The 21,906-nt window shown below is 43.6% G+C and overlaps 1 protein-coding gene across 1 annotated transcript in view; it reads right to left on the bottom strand.

Moving 5' to 3' along the window:
* The window catches only part of Gldc (glycine decarboxylase), an 83,002-nt gene continuing 61,096 nt past the window's right edge, over positions 1-21,906 (bottom strand). Inside the window, exons 19-25 of the mRNA XM_021151450.3 lie at positions 16,792-16,904; positions 15,405-15,546; positions 12,356-12,467; positions 4,495-4,590; positions 2,283-2,455; positions 1,376-1,456; positions 1-672 (exon numbers count right to left, since the gene is read on the bottom strand). Coding sequence (XP_021007109.1) covers positions 529-672; positions 1,376-1,456; positions 2,283-2,455; positions 4,495-4,590; positions 12,356-12,467; positions 15,405-15,546; positions 16,792-16,904 — 861 coding nt within the window. The 3' untranslated portion in view covers positions 1-528. The remainder of the gene's footprint in view (positions 673-1,375; positions 1,457-2,282; positions 2,456-4,494; positions 4,591-12,355; positions 12,468-15,404; positions 15,547-16,791; positions 16,905-21,906) is intronic.

The following is a 21,906-nucleotide window of genomic DNA, read 5'->3' as shown; positions in this document are numbered from 1 at the left end:
TTCGCATTACTCAAACTCAGTTTTATTAGAACACTAATAAAAGCAGATAAAAAAAAAGTCCACACAGTGAAAGGAGGACACTTACGCTGTGACAGATCAGGCACATTAGTGAGGAGAATTCAGTGTATACAAAATGTAAACATTTGCCCTGGGGTTTCCCACAGAGCGCACAGTCCACGAGGACTTATTTGGAACAAAAAGAATGTCTATTGAATTCCCAGCATAGGCTCTGACCACTGCAAACTTCTTGAATTAGAATGTTAAAATTGCTAGCGTACCCCAGATTTTCTATCCGGCAAACTAAATGGCTCCCAATCAGGGCAACACGAACAGCCACTGCCTTGCCATACAGCAGGCAGCCGCCACTCACCATGCTAATTGTGCTTACATTACCTTGAAAGATTATAAAAATATACAGCGTATAAAACTCATGTGTGAGCCACGTAAAGGAGAAGAAATATCCTTGCTTGTCAAATGCTCCAGCAAGAGGCATCAGGTCAGTCCTTTGAACGTAGGAGGGAGGGAGGACTAAGAAGAAGCCCTCTTCTGTTCAGAAAATGGAGACTCGTAGACCTCCATGGGTGGACAGGTACAGACCAAGTGCTGATCTCCGTAGATGTCATCGATCCGGGCAATGGTTGGCCAGAATTTGTTCTCTGGTTTCACAAAGGGCTGAAAGGGAAAAGAAGGACATTTTGGGTTGTTCCGAGTCCTTTGGAGGTAAATCGAGACATAGTGGGTTTTGGATGTTCCCACAGCCCAAGGCACCAGTGGCCCAGCACATGCCAAAACCCACCATTTTTCACAATTTCAACTTTGGAGTCTTGACTTTATGCCTTTGGGATCAGAAGGAAATGGTAAAGGCTAGAGAGATGGCTCAGTGGTTAAGAGCACATACCTCTCTTGCAGATTCACAGCACCCACACGACAGCTCACAAACCACCCGAAATTAAAGTGCCAATGAAGCTGATACTCTCACCGCCAGGGGCTTCTGCATCCGGGGTTCATATAAAGTCATGCACACTTAACCTCCCACACATGAATAAATAAATCTTTAAAAGAAAAGTCAGATCGCATTCAATCCACCTCCCGATGGTGGAAACACATTGAGCCATCTGACCAGGACTGCTGTGCCGTGTTAATCCCTGATCCTCTGGGTTCCTAGGCCTGGGTCTGTCTGATGCTCTCAATGAGCTCAGATGACCCTGGAGGGCTGTCTGACTCCTTGGTTCCTCATCATCATCTACACGTCACCGGCCATCCTAGATACACTTTATATAATGAGACTGTGGATGCTGAACCTCGGCAACAGGAAGGGTGTGGGGTGGGGCAGCTTATAACGACACCATGGTTGGCAAAGTTCAGATAAACTCACCAGTGGAAATGCAGCTACCTCTCTAGAATACGGCCGATCCCAGCAGGAGGATGTGACACAGGTCAAGGAGTGTGGAGACATCTGGACAGAGAAATGGTGGCAGAGGGTCCGGTCAAAGCAGTGTGCTGCTTTCTCCCACACCTCACCCCAACATTTAACCCTGAATCTGGTGACTACCATCTCCCCTGTGTTTACATTATGCACACAGTAACCCGGAGCAGAAGTTGTCACACCTGACAACATCGCTTCATACCAGGAGGAGTCTCCCTTTGCTACAGTAGTCCAAGCAAGGCCCTAGCCTGTTAGCATCTCCACAATGCCCCTCCAGGCAGGCAGTTCTGAACCTGCTACTACTACAACATCTCATTCTCTGGCTTATAGCCATGGAGATGCGACTGCTGTCCACAGAGCATTCTTCTCAAGCCATCTCCTGGTTAATGTCTACACAGAACCAGAAAAGTGAGATTCTAAAAGTAATGTGGTTTTGGAAGAGATTGGAGACATGTTGAATTTTTCCCCACACGGGACATAAGCTTAGCGGTCTAAACTTCCAGGTTGAATCACATACCAATTAAGTTGGTCTCAGGTTGCTGTGCCAACACAAGAACTGGGTTTATAGAGAAAGCTCATGAGGTAAGTACACAAATGCTATGACACAAATGAAATGATAAGAACTCTCCAATTAGGGAGCCTCCTTCCGCCACTCCCTTCTTCACAATCAGTTTGGGTACAGATGGCGTCTACAGCTCCTACAACCAAGGTCCCCACAAGTAACCACCACAGCCATTCGAGATTGAAACCTCTGTATTTCTTATAATTGTCTCATCCTAGGCAAGAATCTAATCACCACAGAGAACTCAAGGAGGGTCAGCACACTCCCCAGATACCAGTGTGGGATGCTGCGTACCTTCAGGGGGTTGACCCTCGGGTCAATGCGGCCCTCCTCTATGTCAGCGATTTCTTGCCTGATGCTGATCATAGCATCACAGAATCTGTCGAGCTCTGCCTTGTCTTCTGACTCGGTGGGCTCAATCATGAGAGTCCCTGCCACAGGCCAGGACATGGTAGGGGCGTGAAATCCTACAGAGGGAGACCAGAGGAATGTGTGTAAGTTCTAAGTACACAAATTTATACTTTATGTAGCATGGCTTTTACAAGCATTCTAAGGTATGTCTATGTAGTGGCAGGACAAAAATTAGAGTGGAATTTCCATTTCATGTTGAGTTTTAGAATCTTTGTAGACTGAAGTTGACGCTTCGCTTCAGACCGCATGCTTAGTATCCCCGAGGCCTTAGATTCAAGCCACAGTGCCTCAAAAGAAAGCAAGACAACCAAAAACAATGACACCGACTACCACCAAAAAAGAAAAGAAAAATCAGACTGTTTATGATGGTATGCTGTAACAACGAGAAACGGCCAATCAGAAGTCAAAGAGAAAGCAAGCAAATCTCACTGTCCTCATTTGCTGTGTGAGGAACCTAGGTCTGGGTGCTGAAATCTTTGCCCTTTCCTGAACACAGTATAAACACGCCTGGAGTAAGCTTTTGTTTATAAGATGAATTAAGAAACAAAAACATGATGGAAAGGGATTGTTTTGGACAAAGGCAAACACTGCTTCCCCTCATTTCTTAGACAATTCTGGGAGCCATTTTTGGGGTGTAGTACTAGAGGTTCACCCCAGACCCTTATTCATGCTCATGTAGATTTCCACTGGACGCTGGCTATTCCATCTCTGAGACCATTTTAAGACTAGGCACAGTCTCGCAGACTCACGAACCTTCCAGCTAACGTTGCTGCAGAGACCAGCGGTTCCTAAGGTCTGGAAAACTTCATTCCCTGCTGCTGCCCCGCCTCCATGCCTTAACCGACTAGTTTGCCAACATTAATAGAAATTTTCAAGTCCATGGGCAATCAGAAAGCACTATAGCAAGGTACCCACATATCCCCTATAGATTTTTCAATGGCGCCATTCATGTTATTTTTTAATTTGTTTTCCTGTGTTTAGCATGTGTATGTGTGGGTGTTTGTGTACTGGGAGCCTTTGGGGAGTTAGCTCTCATTCCACCATGTGGGTCCTTATGGCTAGAACTCCAGCTGCCAAGCTTGGCTGCACTTACCATTGAGCCATATTGCCAGCCTCAACATTTTTTTTTGGGGAGGGAGGGTTCGAAACAGGGTTTCTCTGTATAGCCCTGATTATCCTGGAACTCACTTTGTAGACCAGGTTGGCCTTGAACTCAGATATCCGCCTGCCTCTGCCTCCCAAGTGCTTGGATTAAAGGTGTGCGCCACCACTGCCCTGCTGTAACTATCGGAACACTTTATTTTGTAAGCAGTTCAGAATGTCCATCAAGCAATAAGAATTCAATAGTCTTGTATTTTGTCATAAACCTTAGAGTGAAATACACAGATTTTAGCTAAAGCATTTAATAAGCTTTGACAAAAGCCTGCATCTGTGTGGCCCAGCCAGCAAGGAGTTGTTTTGGTCTTTAAAGCACACACTGATCTGATGACCCATTAAAGTTTGTCCTCGAAGCCTTGTGTGAGCCAATTCTATTCTTGGTCTGCTCTAGTGGCCCCCACATCTGGAACCATCCATGTACTGTTCTAGAAACAGATTCCTGGATCTTGATCCTAAGTCAGGAAGGGGGGCACCCAGATGTGGTTGGTTGTAACCTGGGTGCCACCTGCTAGGAATGGAACCCAAGGGCAGAGAGTGCTCTTAACCACTGAGCCACCTCCTCAGCTCCTTAATGACTTACTATAAGAAGAAATGTACATTAGACATTTGTAAACAGTCTTACTGACACATCTGCATAGGAGGCCCGCATATGAGTCCCTGTGAATGGATGACCTATTGGCAATACATGGGGAATGCCAGGCAAACTGGTTATCAATGAACTAACAACCAGTTCCTCACTGCATCTTCTTGGCGCCCCTGTGAGCTGACAGCAGCATCCCACCCTCACTTCTGGCTCACGTCCTGGCCAGGGGCTGAGTAATGGCCACTTGGGACCAGGACATGCAGTTCTTGGATATATTGTCTAGAACTGCATGCTGTTCCAGGAAATGGTCCATAGCCTACAGGAACAATTGTGTGATTGTCAAAAGCCACTTACCATAATCCTGGAGCCTCTTGGCAACATCCACAGCCTCAACATTGGCAGACTTTTTGAAGGGTCGGGTGTCCAAGATAAACTCATGAGCCACATACCCTGTTCAAGAACAGTGTCAGGTGAAGATGAGGATTGGCTTATTGTTTCTCTCAGGTGAACAGCTAAACAATTCGGCTCTTTACATAGGTCCGTGGGGACCAAGGGGGCGAAGCAAACTTGATACGGCGGCTAGAGTTGGCAGTAAAGACTTCATTCGCTCCATCACACACCATCTCATCTTACGCCTGTGCATCTTACAGCCTGGCAGTTGATGAAGGGAGGGGTGTGAGGAGGGGGTGGTGTCACTAGAACAATTAGCAGGAGATCTCTGAAATTTCTATTCTGAAGACCTAAAATCTACTAGAAACAGTGAAATACAATCCTGATTTATATATATATATATATATATATATATATATATATAAATTATTTCTAGAGCTAAACATTCACTGGTGAGTTCAGCACTTTCACTTTCAAGGTTAAACAACCTCATCTTGGGCATCAAGATGTAAGTACATGTCAACAAATATATATTCACATGTGGAATTTAATGTGATGCTTCAAAGGATGGCAAGGGCTTTTAATGTCAGGCTGCAGACCGAGGATTAGTAATAAGCGCTGCCCACCAGATGAAGTGGTGTCCTCTTATGATCCTAGAATTAGGCAGAGGCAGGAGAATCACACAATTGAGGCTGTAGATCAAGACTCTGTCTCAACACAAAATCCACAAAAGAAAGAATAGAAACAATAGGAAAAATAAAAGACGGAGTACTCTCAGATAACCTTAGAATCAGTGAGAGTGAAATGCATGGGGGTCAGTTCACTGCGATCTAGTTCATCAACAGACTGCCTTCCTAGGTCCATCAGGAGCTGCCAAACACCCAGCCATCAAGAATAAGCTAGTGGTGGGCTGGAGAGGTGGCTAAGCAGTTAACAACAACTCCTGTTCTTCCAGAGCATCTGCACTTGGTGCACAGCACGCATGCCCGGCATCTCACAGCCTCCTGTAACTCCAGCTCCAGAGGATCTGTCACCTTCTTCTTACCTCTAAGGGTGACAAATTCACGTGCAAACCCCATGCCCGGACATTCACATATTGGAAAATAATATAAATAAAATCTTTAAACCAGTGAAAGCAAGTCAGCCCTAATAAGCAATCAATATTCCTGGGAACTTCCCAAATTCTCTGCCCACCTGTTGATATATTTTAATATATTTCCTTAGTTGGTTTTACCAACCTAGGAAAATGGGCCAGTAAATAGGTAAGAATATTTACTCTATGAAGATCTGGGTTCAAATCCCTAGTGCCCATGAGAAATCTGGGCACAGCAATGTGTACCTGTATTCTCCAGCAGAGTGAGTGTGAGTGTGTGTGTGTGAAGAGGATGGTATATGTAGCACTCAAGCACTCACAGGCCAGCCAGCCTAGCTCAAACAGTAAGTTTTTCTGGCAATGAGAAACACTGTCTCAAGGCAATAATGCAGAGAGCAACAAAGGAAGAACCAAGCCTCTGCTCTGGACTCTCTGTGCATGTGCATGCCTACCCACACACTCACATGCACACAGAACACATATGCAGCACAGAGCATGCACACCAAACCAAATCAAACCAAACCAAATAACCCATTTTACCAACTCTCAGCCAACAGTGAATCCACTGACAAACCTCTAGCCTTCAAAGCTAACCTCAGTCCCTAACAGCCCCTGAAGGCAGCCTGAGCCACTCTGCTAAACCTGAAGAAAGTAATTTTATAATAAATAAACCTTAATGGTCTTTTAGTCTGAAAGCACGGGCATGAGAGTGAGAGACTAAATACATTAACACTGCCTAGTTTTAGCATATGCTCTCTAACAATGATGAGAGAAACTGGTTACAAATGAGACTCTAGAAAGGTCTATGTCTAGGTGAGTGATCTCAGAAAAAAATGTGTCCAATGGAATAACCATTATAAGGTTAGAGGAGGGAAAAAAAAAATCACAAAAATCCTTGAGACCTTATCAACTTCTACTTTTAGGATTCTTAAGAGTCTAGCGTCAGCCTCTGCCCTTCCTCCTCTGAGTTTCCAGCTACCCTGGGCACTAACCCCAGCAGGAAGATGGCTAGTGATGTTTACTGTCCTGCAGGGCATGTGGCTAGCCTGAGGCCGGAAATGTACGTCACCAGGAGAGGAGTCATTTGTTGGCAGGCCTAAAGGAGAGAGTCTTGCAAGCAGGGGTTCAGTGACAACTGAACCAACCGCTAAACCCAGGATTCCATTGCATAGGCACCACCACTGATGAGTGGTTTGGGAAGAGGTCCATTCCACAAAAAAAAAAAAAAAAAAAAAAAAAATGAGGTTCAGACGTTATTTTCAAAATGCACACGTTCATCCAAAGAGCGCCCCTCTCTCTAAGAGCCCTCTAAGAGATAACATTTAAATTTGGTGTCTAGGAGAGGCCAGGGCCCAAGATGTTCTTCTCTCTTTACAGCTTTTAGGAGAGAGATGTATTAAACCTGCTGTGTATTATGATAGATTGGGGCAATCTAAAACAGCAGCTGTTTCCTCTAGTCCTACCCAAGACTGCAGCTAAGAGTGTGAACACCACCAAGTCAGAGGAGTCGGAAACAACAGGAGGGGGTGCTCTTTGGATGAGCGTGTGCATTGGAGGATTGTGGAACAACCAGTTCTAAACACAACAGTGTCACAATGAGCTCCCAGCAGCTATGGATGCCTGCACAGACCTGCAGAAAGAAGGTCAAGGGACTCAACACTCCTGGCTATTGACAGTCCACAGCTTCTGGGGAGAGAGAGTCAGTTCTAAGGATGTGGCCCTGGTGGGGGACCACATAACATCCTATGGCACTGTATCAAAAACCTGGATAAACTGAACTCATCCAGTAAAGGGGGGGTAGGATAAAAAAGGCCCCAAAGTTGGGAGGAGGTAGGAAGGTCAGGGTAGATTTGTGGGAGGAGAGAAGTTGGGAGCGAATAAGATCCAAACACATTCTATTTGCATGACTGAAATTCTTAAGAGTTAACAAAAATATTATATTAAAAAGGTGAGGAGCCAGGCGTGGTGGCGCACGCCTTTAATCCCAGCACTCAGGAGGCAGAGGCAGGCGGATTTCTGAGTTCGAGGCTAGCCTGGTCTACAGAGTGAGTTCCAGGACAGCCAGGGCTATACAGAGAAACCCTGTCTTGAAAAAAACAAAAAAACAAACAAAAAACAAACAACAAAAAAAACAACAACAAAAAAGGTGAGGGGGTGGAGCAATAGAATTACAAAGTGCATGTGTGCTTGTCTTCATTTGAAAGAAAATGGCCCCAATAGGCTCTTAGGGAGTGGCATTATTAGGACTTGAATCCTTGATGTGGAGTTGGTGTGGTCTTGTTGGAGGAAGTGTGTCACTGGGGGTGGACTTGAGGTTTCAATTGTTCAAGCCAGGCCCGGCGTCTCTCTCTTCCTGCTGCCTGCAGATCAGGATGTAGAACTCTAAGCTCCTTCTCCAGCACTAGGTCTGCCTGCACACTGCCATATTTCCCACCATGACGATAATGGACTAAACCTCCAAAACTGTAAGCAAGCTCCAATTAAATGCTTTCCTTATTAAGAGATGCCTGGGGTCACGGGGTTGTGGTATGGAAGCTAGGATTCTCCACGCCTCCCCTGGAGAACACAGATTGGAGTCACTGCTGCAACATTCTCACAGCGACTGCCTCAGAAGGTTAGAGGTAAGCAGCTCATGTGATTTAAGCATGGGTGGGCAATCAAAGGGCCTTCTGGTTCTGTGGTCACTCCCAGTATTTTCCTGGCACAGCACGTGCCAGCCAGCCTGTGTGGCCACTGCCCACTGTCACAGGAAGAGCCGCCTGAAAAGTTCTTCAGGGACTGGAATCCAAGGCAACATTGGGCTTGTCCAAGATGAGAGGCAGATAGAAACATTAGTCAAATTATGCTGCCAAAGACCAAACACAGAAAAGCCCTTTGGAGCACGTTGTGAACCTAATCCAAAAGATAAGGGCCCTGGTAGGTTAAAAAAAAATCCCTTCTCTTACAAATCCACCATCTTTTCTGGGTGTGGCAAGAGGCCTTGCCTGTAATCCCGGCACTGTGCAATGTTAAGATAGGTCAATCACAAATTCCAGTCTGCTTGAGCTACACAGTGAGATGCTCTGTCATAAAACAAAGCAAAATAAAACAAAACAAAAAAAAACAAAGTCCCACAAAAGCATCTAACAAAAGAGACTGACCGACCAATACCACCAACAAAAAAACAGTCATTTTACCTAAAGTAATTCCTTTTCTCTTCATTGTAGCAGAATAAAATATTTCTCCGGCTTCTCCACCTATCTCTTTTACCCTTGTTTGCTTTAAAAGCCCACCAGCCTGGGCAGTTTAGTTAATATTCAGATCTCAGAGAAACAGCTCACGCTGCCAAGCCTGGAGCTCATTAAAACGATTGCCTCACAGGCATCTGCAATTCCAACATCTGATTTACTGCTGGTAAATATGATTAAGACGAGCACTGGTCTTCTAATAGTGCCATAGGACACGTTAGGATTCACTGTGATTATTGAAAACATTCCTATTTTGAGTCCCTAAAACACAACAGTGCTGGGGTCCTGGGCTCTAAAATAGGAGATTTGAAATTGTGCAACATATGTGTTTAGCAGACCAACATGAGTCAATGTTTGGTTTGACAAACTCTGGGATTGAGTAATCAAGTCTGCAAGCAGCAATCCATTTCAGTTCGGGATGAGAACTGCTACTTGCAATTTAATTTGGGGGTAAAATGTCAAAAACAAATGGAAATTCCATCCATCTTTCTGTACTCTGAAGTCCCGAGGGATGGAGTAGGGCTCCTCCCCAAAGCCACACTATATAAATGCTAAGTGCGTGGTGACATCTGACCTCTCTCGTGGGTGCCAACCAGCCCCATTCAATTTAAGACACATTAATTCCTGCTTTCAAAACCTAAACTTTGCAATCAGTGAACACATTAAAAATTGCTGAATTGTGCAGCTTAAACGATCAAATTATATGAGGAGGTATGCTAATTCTATCTTAGCAATGCTGCCTAAAATAAAACATAATGTAAGACATTAAGGGCTGGGACAGCTCATCCTTAGAATATATGCCTAGCAGGAGTGAAGCCCTAGGTTCAAAAACAAGTGCTGCCACCAATAATTAACTAAAGAAATGAAAGAAAACCTTAAGTATTAGAAATTAAAACAAAGTCTCTTCCAGTCATGAAATTGACATTTAAAAAAAAACTTTTGTTGTTTTTTTAGTCTATTCTTCTCACTATACTCTAGTGTGATGGCACTCTCAATGCTACTAGCATAAAATAACTGACACAGTGTCTTGAGAAAATAAAGAAACATGTATAAAAAGCTCAAAGCCTCCATATCCCCTTTTATAAGTTATCTAAGGAAATAGTTTTTCTCAAAAAACAAAAACAGAAACACACTACTGGAGGGGTTGTTCTTATTAGCAACAATACAATGCAAATAGCTGAAAATTTAACTATAGACTCACAGGGCATCCACACTATTCAGTCACATAGGGAAAAACTCACGATAGGCAGGCATTGTGGAGCTGTGGGGAAAATATAATACTGCACAGCCACATAAAAGACATGGATGACAGCACACGTGTGTGTGTGTGTGTGTGTGTGAGAGAGAGAGAGAGAGAGAGAAAGAGAGAGAGAGTCGGGGGAGAGGCAGGGACAGAGGGAGCGATATTTAGAGACTGAGCAACCACATAAAAAGACATTGGTGGTAGTAGTGGTGGTGGGTTTGTGTGTGTGTGTGTGTGAGAGAGAAACCACATAAAAAGACATTGGTGGTGATAGTGGTGGTAGGTTTGTGTGTGTGTGTGTGTGTGTGTGTGTGTGTGTGTGTGAGAGAGAGAGAGAGAGAGAGAGAGAGAGAGAGAGCAACGAAGCAATCACATAAAAAGACATTGGGTGGTGCTATGCTGTGCTGTGCTGTGCTGCACTGTGTGTGTAACTAGGAGGACAGAGGCTTGCTGGTCAGCCAGCCTAGCTCATAGCTGAAATGGTGAGCTTCAGGTTCCTTGAGAGACCTTGTCTTAAAAAAATAATGAAAGAACCATTAAAGAGCTATTAAAGAAGGTGTTCCTATGTCAACCTCTGGCTTCCACATGCATTGATAAGGGTGAGCATGCCCTTCCACACAGATGCAAAAAAAAAAAAAAAAAAAAAAAAATCCCCCAAACTGCATCTGTGATGTTAGCTTATTGTCCAAGAGAAATAAGAGTGGGAATACAGTGAAACATTCAGTGTTAGCTTTATATGGCTGACAATGCAAGTATCACTTAGATTTTCCCTCTCATGGTTTTTTTCCTCCAGACTTCTGAATTGAACAATATACATCATTTATATAACCAGACAACATAAATATTCAATCCACTCATTAAAGCAAATACACATCAGGCTAGATTTGACAGTACAGGAGCTCTGTCTGAATTCATTAGCAACTGCAGAAGCCCTCTGCTGCGTTGCTTGTTGCTTGGAGACGTATCCCTCAGAACCTTCTCTGCTCTCTGGAGAGCATCCTCCCAGGGCTCCTGGTTATTTACTTCCTTTTATTTACAAACTCACAAAGTATTCCTCTGTATCCCTACTTATAAGATCAGAGCAGCCTTTAAGTTAGAGACGATAAGCAATGTAGACGCAGGGCCTGCCTGGGTAGAGGAACCAAGAGCCCAAGCAGGAACCGCTGGCCATCCTTCTTAGTGCCAGTATCTGCTGAGGGGCTTCGCTCTCACTCCTCAGTGTTCTAGCCTTGTTTCTCCTTCCGTGACTGGAGCACCAGGTATCTACCTGGTTCCTCTGTGTGTGTGTGTGTGTGTGTGTGTGTGTGTGTGTGTGTGTGCGCGCGCGCACGCCATGCTCCCACCTCTATCTATGCAGGTGCCCTCAGAGGACAGAAGAGGAGGACATTGGCTCACCTGGAAGCTTCCTAACATGGGTGCTGGGAACCTGGCTCAGGTCCTCTGGAACAACACTAACTGCTAAGCCATCTTTCTAGCCCCTCCCTCTTTCTTACTCCCATCACATCCTATCACTTCTGGGTTGACTTTGTTCTCCTACCCTTTAGCACCTCCAATGTAAGACTAAATGTTTACCTAACACTGCACTAAGGAGCAACTATGTCCAGCTAATTATACTTCCAAGAACCTGTCCATCTCACTGCCTTGACAATTCTTAGCCTTCTAATGAATCTGATCATGTCATTCCTCAAGCTAGGAAACCTTCAATGGCTATAATTGGCTCAGGAGTTAAGTCTAGATTCTTCCAAGACCTTCCAGGTACCAAGCTGTCTTTTTAACCTCTCTCTCTGGCCCTCTCTCTTCCTACCCCACCTCAAGCACCCCCTTTGGGCAACTCCTCCTTAACTAGCTGGCTCCCGTGTATGTTAGCTCATATTAAATAACTGTCTCCTTTGTCAAACCACTCTACCCTGACTCTGCCAGCTCTAAGGGGCTCCACTGTTTCAGACATCTCTACGACACCCTGTGCATGATTGGCTCGTGTTGTTTATGTGAACATCTCTCTGGGTGGTGTAGGCAGCTTGCTGAACTAGGCTGTGTAGACTAGGGGAGGATAGTTTTGTACATAGTAGTGAGTAAGTTGGCTATATTTTCAAGAATTCTACACTTTTGTATATTTTAAGAAATTAAAGCATCCCTGTCACCTTTCAAAATCACATCTATATCTAGCATAGTTACATAGGAACCACTCACACACACACACACACTCACACACACACAGAGAGAGAGAGAGAGAGAGAGAGAGAGAGAGAGAGAGATACTTGCCTCTTGCACCTCTAAAGAGGACTCTGTAGTGTTTCTCTAGTCGTTTGGCCATGTAGTTGGCATTTAGAATGGCAATTTCTGTGGCTTCTTTGAGGCCCTTTCCACCCATCATCTGCAGTAAAGAGAAAAGGAGCCAGCAGCCATTGAGTGAATGAGGTAAAAGTCAAGACACTAACAGATGCCCCCAGATCAGTTTGTTCAATGGTGAGCTCACCAGTCCAGCATGGCTGCAGATTAAAAATGAATGGAAAATTCCAGAAAGGAAATCTGTTAGTCTCCTCCACACTTGAAATTTTTTCTTTTTTTGGTTTTTTTGTTTTTTTGGGATAGGGTTTCTCTGTGTAGCCCTGGCTGTCCTAGAACTCACTCTGTAGACCAGGCTGGCCTCGAACTCAGAAATCCGCCTGCCTCCGCCCACACTCCCCCCCAGTGCTGGGATAAAAGGCGTGTGCCACCACGCCCGGCTGAAATTTTTTTTCTTTAAATGCTAACTTTACTTATTTTTCTTTTGGGGGGCGGGGTCATAGCAACGAAGCCCGAAAGTAGGGCATAGCTGACTGCCTGCTACTGCTCTTCAAAGAGAAAAAAAAAAGAACTGTTCTTAGGAATATTGTAATGTGTATTTTTCATTTATGTGAATTTAAGATTTAATGAGAATTTTGAGGAATCTGATGAGATCTTGGCCAAAGTCCACCAGATCAATTTTGTGTGGCTAGCCTTTTCATTGCCCACAATGAGGAATGTAAATGTTATTCATGTTTGTGTATAGCAACTGCCAGCCTCAATCTTTTCTTATATTGGTGGTGAGTCCTTGCCATCAAACAGGATGAAGGACATGAAGGGCAAAGGGTTTTAAAAATCAAGATTACACCAGTGTTCATCACTGAGGGACCTCATATCCAAGTACACAACTGAACAAAACAGCGGTTCCAAGTTCAAAGTGAAGAGAGAACAATGTGACCCTAGTGAGCCGGAGTGTGCTTCCAAAAGTGAAAAGTAAACTCTACCAGAAGCTTGAAAACAGCAAATAAGTGGAGGTTAGGTCTGTGGAGGGGAAAGTGCCAAGTGAGAGGACTGACAACAGCCCGCAGTGGGAAAGGCACATGACTGTCATCTGGGCATCACCGCAGCAGCGTGGATTAGGATCCCACATCCTAAGTCTTTGCTTTGACATGGACGTGGCCCAGCCAACTTCCCACTTCCCTTCCTACATGATGGTGGCTCCAAGCACAAGGACACATCAGTTGGATTTTATTCTCAGTGGGATGGGGCCAAAGCGCACGCTGGTGAGACCAGGCAGTGACAGTAGTAGGACATCAGGAGGGATTCAGGGGCATCAGGGAGAGAGGATCCACAATGGATGCAGAGGACAATGAAGAAGCTCCACCCAGTGTGTCTATGGGAGAAGTAATAGCCTGAAATAAGATAAGGCTCAAACAAACACTACTTACTTAGCTTTAACACTCATGCTTGGTTTGGTATTCTGGGCTTATGACCAAAACGGCCTTAGGGACTTTCTTACTTTCTATATGTAAGAAACCATCTCCAGCCCAACTTTGTTTGTACAAATAGGCCAATTTTACAGGATCCATGGATCAAAGGGAACTGGGGGTCTGGTTGTTTGCAAAGAAGACAATTCTCTTCGGGCTTGTTCCTCTAATTTGCAAACGACTTGCATAACATTTCAAAGGCAGCTTCAAGGCTCCAGGGTACAGAACTGCTGCCTTTGCTTCCAATAAACTTTTCATTAAAAATCATAAATGAAGCTGGGCATGCTTGAATGAGATGCATGCTGGGAAGGCCAGGATTCGGGAGACAGACGCAGCTGGGTTAGGAGCTCAAAGACGCCTGTCTCAAAAACAAAAACAAAAATAAACCAAAGAGGGGGGAAAAAACAAAAATAAAATAAGAATTACAGGGACTGGAGAAATGACTTAGGGCTTAAAAACACTGGCTATTCTTCCTGTTTCCAGGACCCATACAGTGGCTAATACCTAAATGTGTCATTCCAATCCCAGGCAATCTAATATACCCAACAGGCACTGTATAGACACAGTACACAGACATATAAACAGACAAAAACATCCATACACATACAATAAACAAAGTCTCAAACTATTACGTAAAAAGGAATCATAAATACCAGGCAGTCACATGACCATCCGTGCCTATAGTCAGTCCCACACTTAGGGGGCTGATACAAGCGAATCATAGGCTTGTATCCAGACTGGACTATATATATATATAAGGAGACTGGGTCTCAAAATAGAAAATCATAAATAATCTTCTAAAGAAGAATCATAAATGTCATCGCATTCAAACAGAGCAAGCCCCACAATTACCCAGCACAATCTGTATAGTTGAGTCTGGGATTTTGTCTCACTCGAGGCTACCCTTTCTTTAACGAGAGCCACTGGTATGAAAAGGCTGCTCTAATTAACAACCTAGCAAGAGTGCCTAGTCACAGATTGGACCCTAGGACGTGGGCAGGCCAGTCTGAACAAGAACCGCTTAAAATCAATTCCGGCTTGAATGTTTCCGTGGAGAAGGACAAGGGGGGTAAGCCGACTCTCACAAAGCTCAATTACCCCCTAAAAATCACAGTTCTCCAAGTCCTGAGAGCAGGGATTCTAGAACCACCCCCAAATTCGATAGGTCATATCTCATCCTACATGCTGCCAAGAAATGCACACTATCCTGTACCCCAGGATCTCAGCAAAGCATCACAATGACCACGCACAGTGCTTTTCACTTGCATGGAGCTGTGTGTATCCAACAGGAAACCAAATGACGCAGCCAGAACATTCGCATGACTCATGGAACTTAATCATGTCTGGAAAAAAATGTAAAGCCATCATGAGAACCCAAAGGGACAGATGAAACAGTTCTGGGTGGCTTTCTAGAAGGTTTCCCTCTACCCCAGCATTAGCCGTGACCCCAGTCATCAACGCTGTCCCCTGAGTCCCTTCTCAGGTCACAGATTTCATTTTTAGCCCCTCTGAGAAAGTGAGTCCCACCGCCCCACAGTCACACGTGTTCTTAAGCTCACCTTAATGTAAGCCCATGAAATGGGCAGGATGGAGCTGGAACCCCACGGGGCTGCACTGACAGTGCCCACAGGCCAGGTGCCTTCACTTGGTTTTATGGAAATGATGGGATGGCTGGGCAGAAAGGGGGTAAGGTGCTTCTTCCTGTGTAGGTTTAAAGCACACATTGAAATGATGCGGAAAAGACGCAACTGAACTAAGTGGCTACCTTCTCTAGGAGCTCTGAACACTCATGGTGGTGGGGACATGACACTTGTAGGGGACAAATTACCAGAAAGCAACTCAGGTGGATTCTCTCAATTCATTTCTCCCTCCCTTCCTCCCTCTCCTCCCTTCCCTCTAGTAGCTTCCAAGGACTGTGGTGGAAGACTTGGCAGAGGCAGCCCCACACAGCCTCCTCATAGCAACCCACATCCTTTAAGCTACCTGTTGGCTATGGCAGGCTGCTGATCTGATGCCCCTGCCCTCCACTTGGAGCCTAACACACAAACACTGCCCTACTATGCACCCTCTGAACCACCCAGGACACTCATGAGCTATACATAATATAGATCAAAAGGAAAAGACAGCGGGCGCCCAGCAGCCCTAAACACATCCCTGCCCCGATCACCACCACACATTTTGAAAACTCCAGGAGCTCTGGATAATGCTGTTACTATAGCGAGGAAACGATCAACTAAAATATATTCCGTCGGGACATGTTGACGTCATCCAGTTACCTCTGGTAATAAAATCTGTTTCCTCCTTATTCATCAAAGACGTGATGAAAATTAAACCTAAAAGGAGTTCAGTGTCTGCCTTCCATCTAATTCACTCTCAATATTATCATAAGCTATTTTTGGTTTTGGTTTTGTTGTGTTGACAGAGTTTCTCCGTGTAACAGCTCTGGCTGTCCTAGACTTGATCTGTAGAATAGGCTGGTCTTGAAATCACAACGATCTGCCTGCCGCTGCCTCCCGACTGTGGGGATTAAAGGCAAGTGCCACCACACCCGGCAATTATAAGCTATTTTCTTAAGGAAAAGTGTAATAAATAAATAAATAAATAAATAACTCTTGGAAATGTTCGGTCAAATCCATGACACTTACAGGTACTAACATTCTAGTTCTGACCCCTTATACTTTAGAACGGCTTCCTGCTCGTTACAGTTAATAAGCATGCTCTCGGAGCCCAGAGAGGCCGAGTGGATACCATGGTTATTTACTAAGTGAATACTGTTTTTCTTTGGACCTAATCAAAAACACTCCAGCTGTGCATCCAGCTGCTGGAAGTGCACTAGACATGAAGGTTAATTCCTCGGACTTGAAGACTCAGATAGGAAGAATAAGAAGTTTTGGGCCATGCATGCTGCTTTCTAAACAACCCCGAAGCCAGCACCCCACAACTCACACTCCGATGGGTCCCATGCCAGGACCGCCCCCTCCGTGGGGAATGCAGAAGGTCTTGTGAAGATTTAGGTGAGAGACATCAGACCCAAAGTCTCCAGGGCGGCAGATTCCCACCTATCCAAAGGGAAAGAGCGAAAGTCAACTTCCTAGCACACAGGAAGGACATGCTGTTCTGGGCTGTTGGTCTCCCCAGGAAAGGAGCAGCAGAGCCATACCCATAAGGCCCACAGAAAAGGCTTCCTAGGGGCCTGTGAGCTGGCTCGGTGAGTAAAGGCGTTTGACACTAAGTTTTACTACCTGAGTTTGATCCCGAAGACCTACTCCAGCAAGTTCTCCTTTGACCTCCACATGCACCCACACACATACAACTTAAATATTTACCTAAAAGGGGTTTCTAAAAGGTTCTGTAGTCAAACTGGCATCCCACAGTCAAAGTGACTGTGGTTTCTATGGAAATGGAAACTGAACCTTTAGCCCTATTCAGATGTAAAAACACGCACTGGGGCAGTCCTTAACTCAATGTCTACCTTAGGATGAAGGAGAGGCAGCACTACTAACCCTGAGCTGCAATGTGTTCACTCTGTAGAACAGGCAGCTTTTACAGGGTCAGTGTGGTCTCCCTTCCCCCAGCCTGGAACCTGCCTGCTCTAGGGTGGAGCTACCGGCTCATTCGTCCTGCCACGCCCACTGCTGGAACCTGACTCTGCTGCCTGGAGGCACACACGTGTTCGTCCTGCTACTGGACCCTGGATTACTTGGCGGGAAATTGGGTTCCCTCCCCCTTCCTTTATAAACTGAGTGTTTGGAAATATTAAATTGAGCCTCGATCAGAATCTGTTTGTCCTGGCTTCATTCTTTTCTTCCGCCCCGTCTAGATTCCTCTCTTTGCAGGGAACTGCCATTCTCAGTTGAACCGTTCGTGTTGTGGACCGCAGGCGGGCCGCAACAGTTGGCGCCAGAACTGGGACCTGAAGAATGGCAGAGAGATGCTAAGAGAAACGATTGCTGTGTGGAGCTCCACAAGAAAGGAAAGAATCTTCGTATCGGAGGAGGAGCATCGGAGCAACGGACAGGTACACATGCTAGCGCTAGCCCAAAAAAAAAAAAAAAAAAAAAAAAAAAAATTTCAGTTTTGAAAGTGTTGCGGGGATGCAGTAGGATACGAAGCAAGTTTGAAGCAGTGCTAACCCAACACTGGTTCTGCTTGGGTTCAGCAGTTCGTAAATCGGAACTAGATACGGAGACAGGCGGTGTGCCGCAGTTTTTTTGGAAAACTGCTTAGGTGGAGGAAAGAAGGGTTCTAAAACATGGATCAGGCAATTGTGTTTAGTTTTCAGGAGTTGCTTAAGGAAAAAGGAGTAAGGCTTGAAGTACAATTAGTAAGAAATTTTTTAGATAAGATAGATAGCTGTTGTCCATGGTTCAAAGAAGAAGAAACGATAGATTGTGGAACCTGGGAAAAAGTTGGTGAGGCCCTGAATATCGCTCAGACAGATAATTTTACCCTAGGTCTCTGGGCGCTTGTAAATGATGCTATGAAAAATGCAACTTCCCCAGGGCTAAATTGCCCTCAGGCGGAGCTTGTGGTATCTCAGGAGGAGTGCCTATCAGAGAAGGCCTCCTCAGGAAAAAATCTTCTTAACTCAAAAATTGATAAATGTGGTTCCTATCCTAAATAGTAAAATTTAAGATAAGATATAAAGCAATGCCTCTTTATTAAAGCGTTAAAGCTTGCTTTAATAGGTATTCATAGGTATTAATTGGTATCCAAACTTCGTAATATGATAGTAATGCTTCTAATATTGATTTTAACAGTGATAAATTGTTTTAAACATAGGTTTTGCTTTCCCAAAGTTGTAGGTATTATCCTAACCTTGCACAAAAACTTAAAAATTATGGTTAAAACTGCCATTGTTCCATTGACTGCAGCTTGCAGTTTGATTGCAAATTTAAGATTAATGCTCAAATTAAAAAATATTTTACCTTTGAGTCAATACAGGGCTCTGGGCAGTCCCAGAGCGGCTTGTGGCCCTTTCTTTTGTTTTGCAAACAATGCCTAAAAAAGTTTTTCCCTGTGTTCAAGAAAATTTCCTTTTAACAGTGTTACAGATCTATTCAGATGTTTAAAATAATGCTTAAATTCAAAGATTTTTGCTTCTAGTAAACTGGTAATCACTAGAAAATTTTGCCTCTATGTATGGCTAATATAGCTTTACATTATGTAAGAAAAATGTTTATTGTTTCTGCTTCTTTACAAGAAGCCAAAAGTTTTAATCTTTCAGTATATATTGTTTCCTAAATGGAAAATATTTTATTAACTAATGCTTCTCAAGGGAAGTTTACCTTAAATCCTTGCTCTCACCCAAAAAATTCAGAGACAGTATCCTTTTGTTATTTGGTGTTTTGGTTTGCTGCAAAAGGTTTTACAAAAAATAAAGAAAGCTTTTATAATTGTTGTTAATTGGTAATTGAAAATTAGTTGTGCCCAAGACAATTCTTTGGCCAGAAAAAACATTATTGTAAAGTCATTTTTCTCATCCTCCCAGCCAATCGTTGGCCACGTGGGCCCAACTAGCTGCTGTGGAGCGGAGTCTTAAGACACACAGTTGCCCCTATTCCAGCACAAATAATCTGGTTGTGTGCTGTAGATGGTGTTTTAAAATGCTGAACAATCAAACCTTAATTTATATATTAATAGTCAATGCTATATCTCTGAGCTCATAATTACTTAAAATTGTTCGTCCCTCAGATACTATTAATTCTCAAATTTACAATTGCTTATACATATTTTTAGTTAATAAATAAATAAATTATGCACGTGTGACTCTTAATAACTTTTCAAGCTTTCTAGTTACAACCGTTCCTTAAGAAAAATAATTGAAAGTGCAATTAGTCACTGCCCCTTTACAGCCAAATATTTAAAATGTTTTGTCCAAAAAGTTATTAATTCAAAAGGTTAGATATTGTAAAATTTTAAACTTTAACCTCTTAAAGGACAAAAGAGAAAAATTGTATCCCCATATATACTATTTAGTGCATTTCCATGCACACTATTTAAAACATACCTTTATTTTCAAAATTTGAGATTAAAATGTCAAATTTAATAAATGCTTTTTAGTATCTTAAAAGGGTCTACTTATTGGCTTATAAATTGATCCTAAAACAGCTACCTTATTAGGAAAGGGAAAAACAGGTTCTCTCCACAGAACTCTACAGAAGCATATTGGTAATTCGTGTGCTGAGCTGACAGGTAAGTTAACTCAGTGTCCTAATTAAAAGGACTAAAAGATTAAATTCATGTTTTAGATCCATCCTTGCTTGTCATTTTTCCAGTTTGGACTAGCTTCTAGCCTTTTAACTTTATGGCAATAGTACATCAGAGACTGTATATTCAGACTTAGTAAAATTAGTCATTTAATAGAGTCATAATGATTTTTCACTCTTCTTCAGTGTGACCAGCCATTCTAACTCAATCTTAGACTGGTCTAATATTCAGTTCAATTATTAGAGATTCCTATATTCTAAATTACCTAGCAAAGTTAATTCAGAGCATATCCCCCAAAGTCACCAAAGGCTCACCTTGCCTTTACCTTATTTGTCCTAAACTTTTTGCAAACTGACATTAAAGGTCAGTCTGCAGCGGAACGCCACTGGCACCCAGTTACTTCTAATTCTTATGCATTGGCAAAATGGAAGGACCCCCTGACTAATAAATGGAAGGGTCCAGATCCAGTCCTAATTTGGGGAAGAGGGTCGGTTTGTGTTTTTTCACGAGATGAAGATGAAGCACGGTGGCTACCAGAGAGATTAATTCGTCAGGTAAACACAGATTCTGTCTCTCCTCGTAAGTATCACCTTGAGGACTAAATTTCCTCTTGAGCTGGGAGTGGAAGCTCTCAAAAAACACTGTTTCCTCTGAGCCAATTCCCCTACAAAAGGCCGGAGATAAACTTTAGCTTTACAATTTGCATCCAAATAAAGTACCTTGACTTCTCCAAACAGAAAATTTACATTACTACACTCTAATTGTTTAGTATTCTTCCTTCTCTCAAGCAGGTCAATCTACATTCTCCGGTTCTCCGCCCAGCCCCTAAGAGCAAACAGGTGGTTCTGCTAATCTCAGCATGTGGCCTTTCAGTCTAAGATAAGATTTAGATTTACCAGGAGAGCTAGGGAAGTAGAAATTTCATATATATTTACAAAGATTAGTTCTTATTTTGATAGATATAGGCTTAGTCCCTTAACTGGCCTCTGGCTTTTCACCCTTGCTGTTACTGCAAGGTGTCCTTAGTTCCTCAGGCTACTGGGAATAACAGAGATGAAGAGAAAAGACTTTTAGCTCCTATTTTAACCAAAATTAATGGTGTTAATACTGACATAATTCTTGTCTAGGCCTTGCTAAATCTGAGGTTGACAAGTCTCACATAGAGGCCTCGCAATAACTCAGAATTGCGATACTGATTCATAATCATATGAATACGGTATGGGTACCGCTTGGCGCAGGAGATCACTGCGGAGGGAAGGTCCAATTTGACCGTTTCTGAGTTCCCTGTGCGACACACCTGATTTAAAAAGAGGTTGGTATCTGACTCCAGCTAAAAACCAAAATACTTACGGCTCTGCCTCCCCTCCCCAAAAGATACCAAGAGCCACAGATGTGAGTTGTTACGATACTCACGGGAGGAATCAGGTTAATGTCCACCCAAGTCAAGGTTAAGGCCCACTCATCTACGGATGAGAAAATCTTTTGATCACCTCTGTTAAGCATTGCCTATTTAAACTTAATTAACAGGGGGGAGAGAGATTGGAGACCTTGCTGTCGTAAGAGCAGGCCCTTCACTGCCTCCCACCCAAAAAATAAAAAAGCCAATTGGCCTTGTACTAGGAGCCAGCCAGTCTTAATCGCTTCTCACTGTTTCCCCTGCCTGTCACCCAAAATTGTGGATAATTATCAGTTCAGTGTTATTCTAAAATTGTTTAGCTAAACTCAGCCAGGGTTCCAACGCCCTACTTAAAAGGCAAACAGGTAGCTACCTATTCAGCACTAATTAGCATTATAAAGTCAGAGCCTACAGCCTTAGCCAGATACAGTTTACCATTAGAATAGTTAAGAAAT

The sequence above is a fragment of the Mus caroli genome, unplaced genomic scaffold (genome assembly GCF_978045245.1).
Source record: "Mus caroli unplaced genomic scaffold, Mus_caroli_1 scaffold_20, whole genome shotgun sequence".
Classification (NCBI taxonomy): domain Eukaryota; kingdom Metazoa; phylum Chordata; class Mammalia; order Rodentia; family Muridae; genus Mus; species Mus caroli.
The sequence above is the reverse complement of the archived record's forward strand: the minus strand, read 5'-3'. Positions and strand labels throughout refer to the sequence as shown.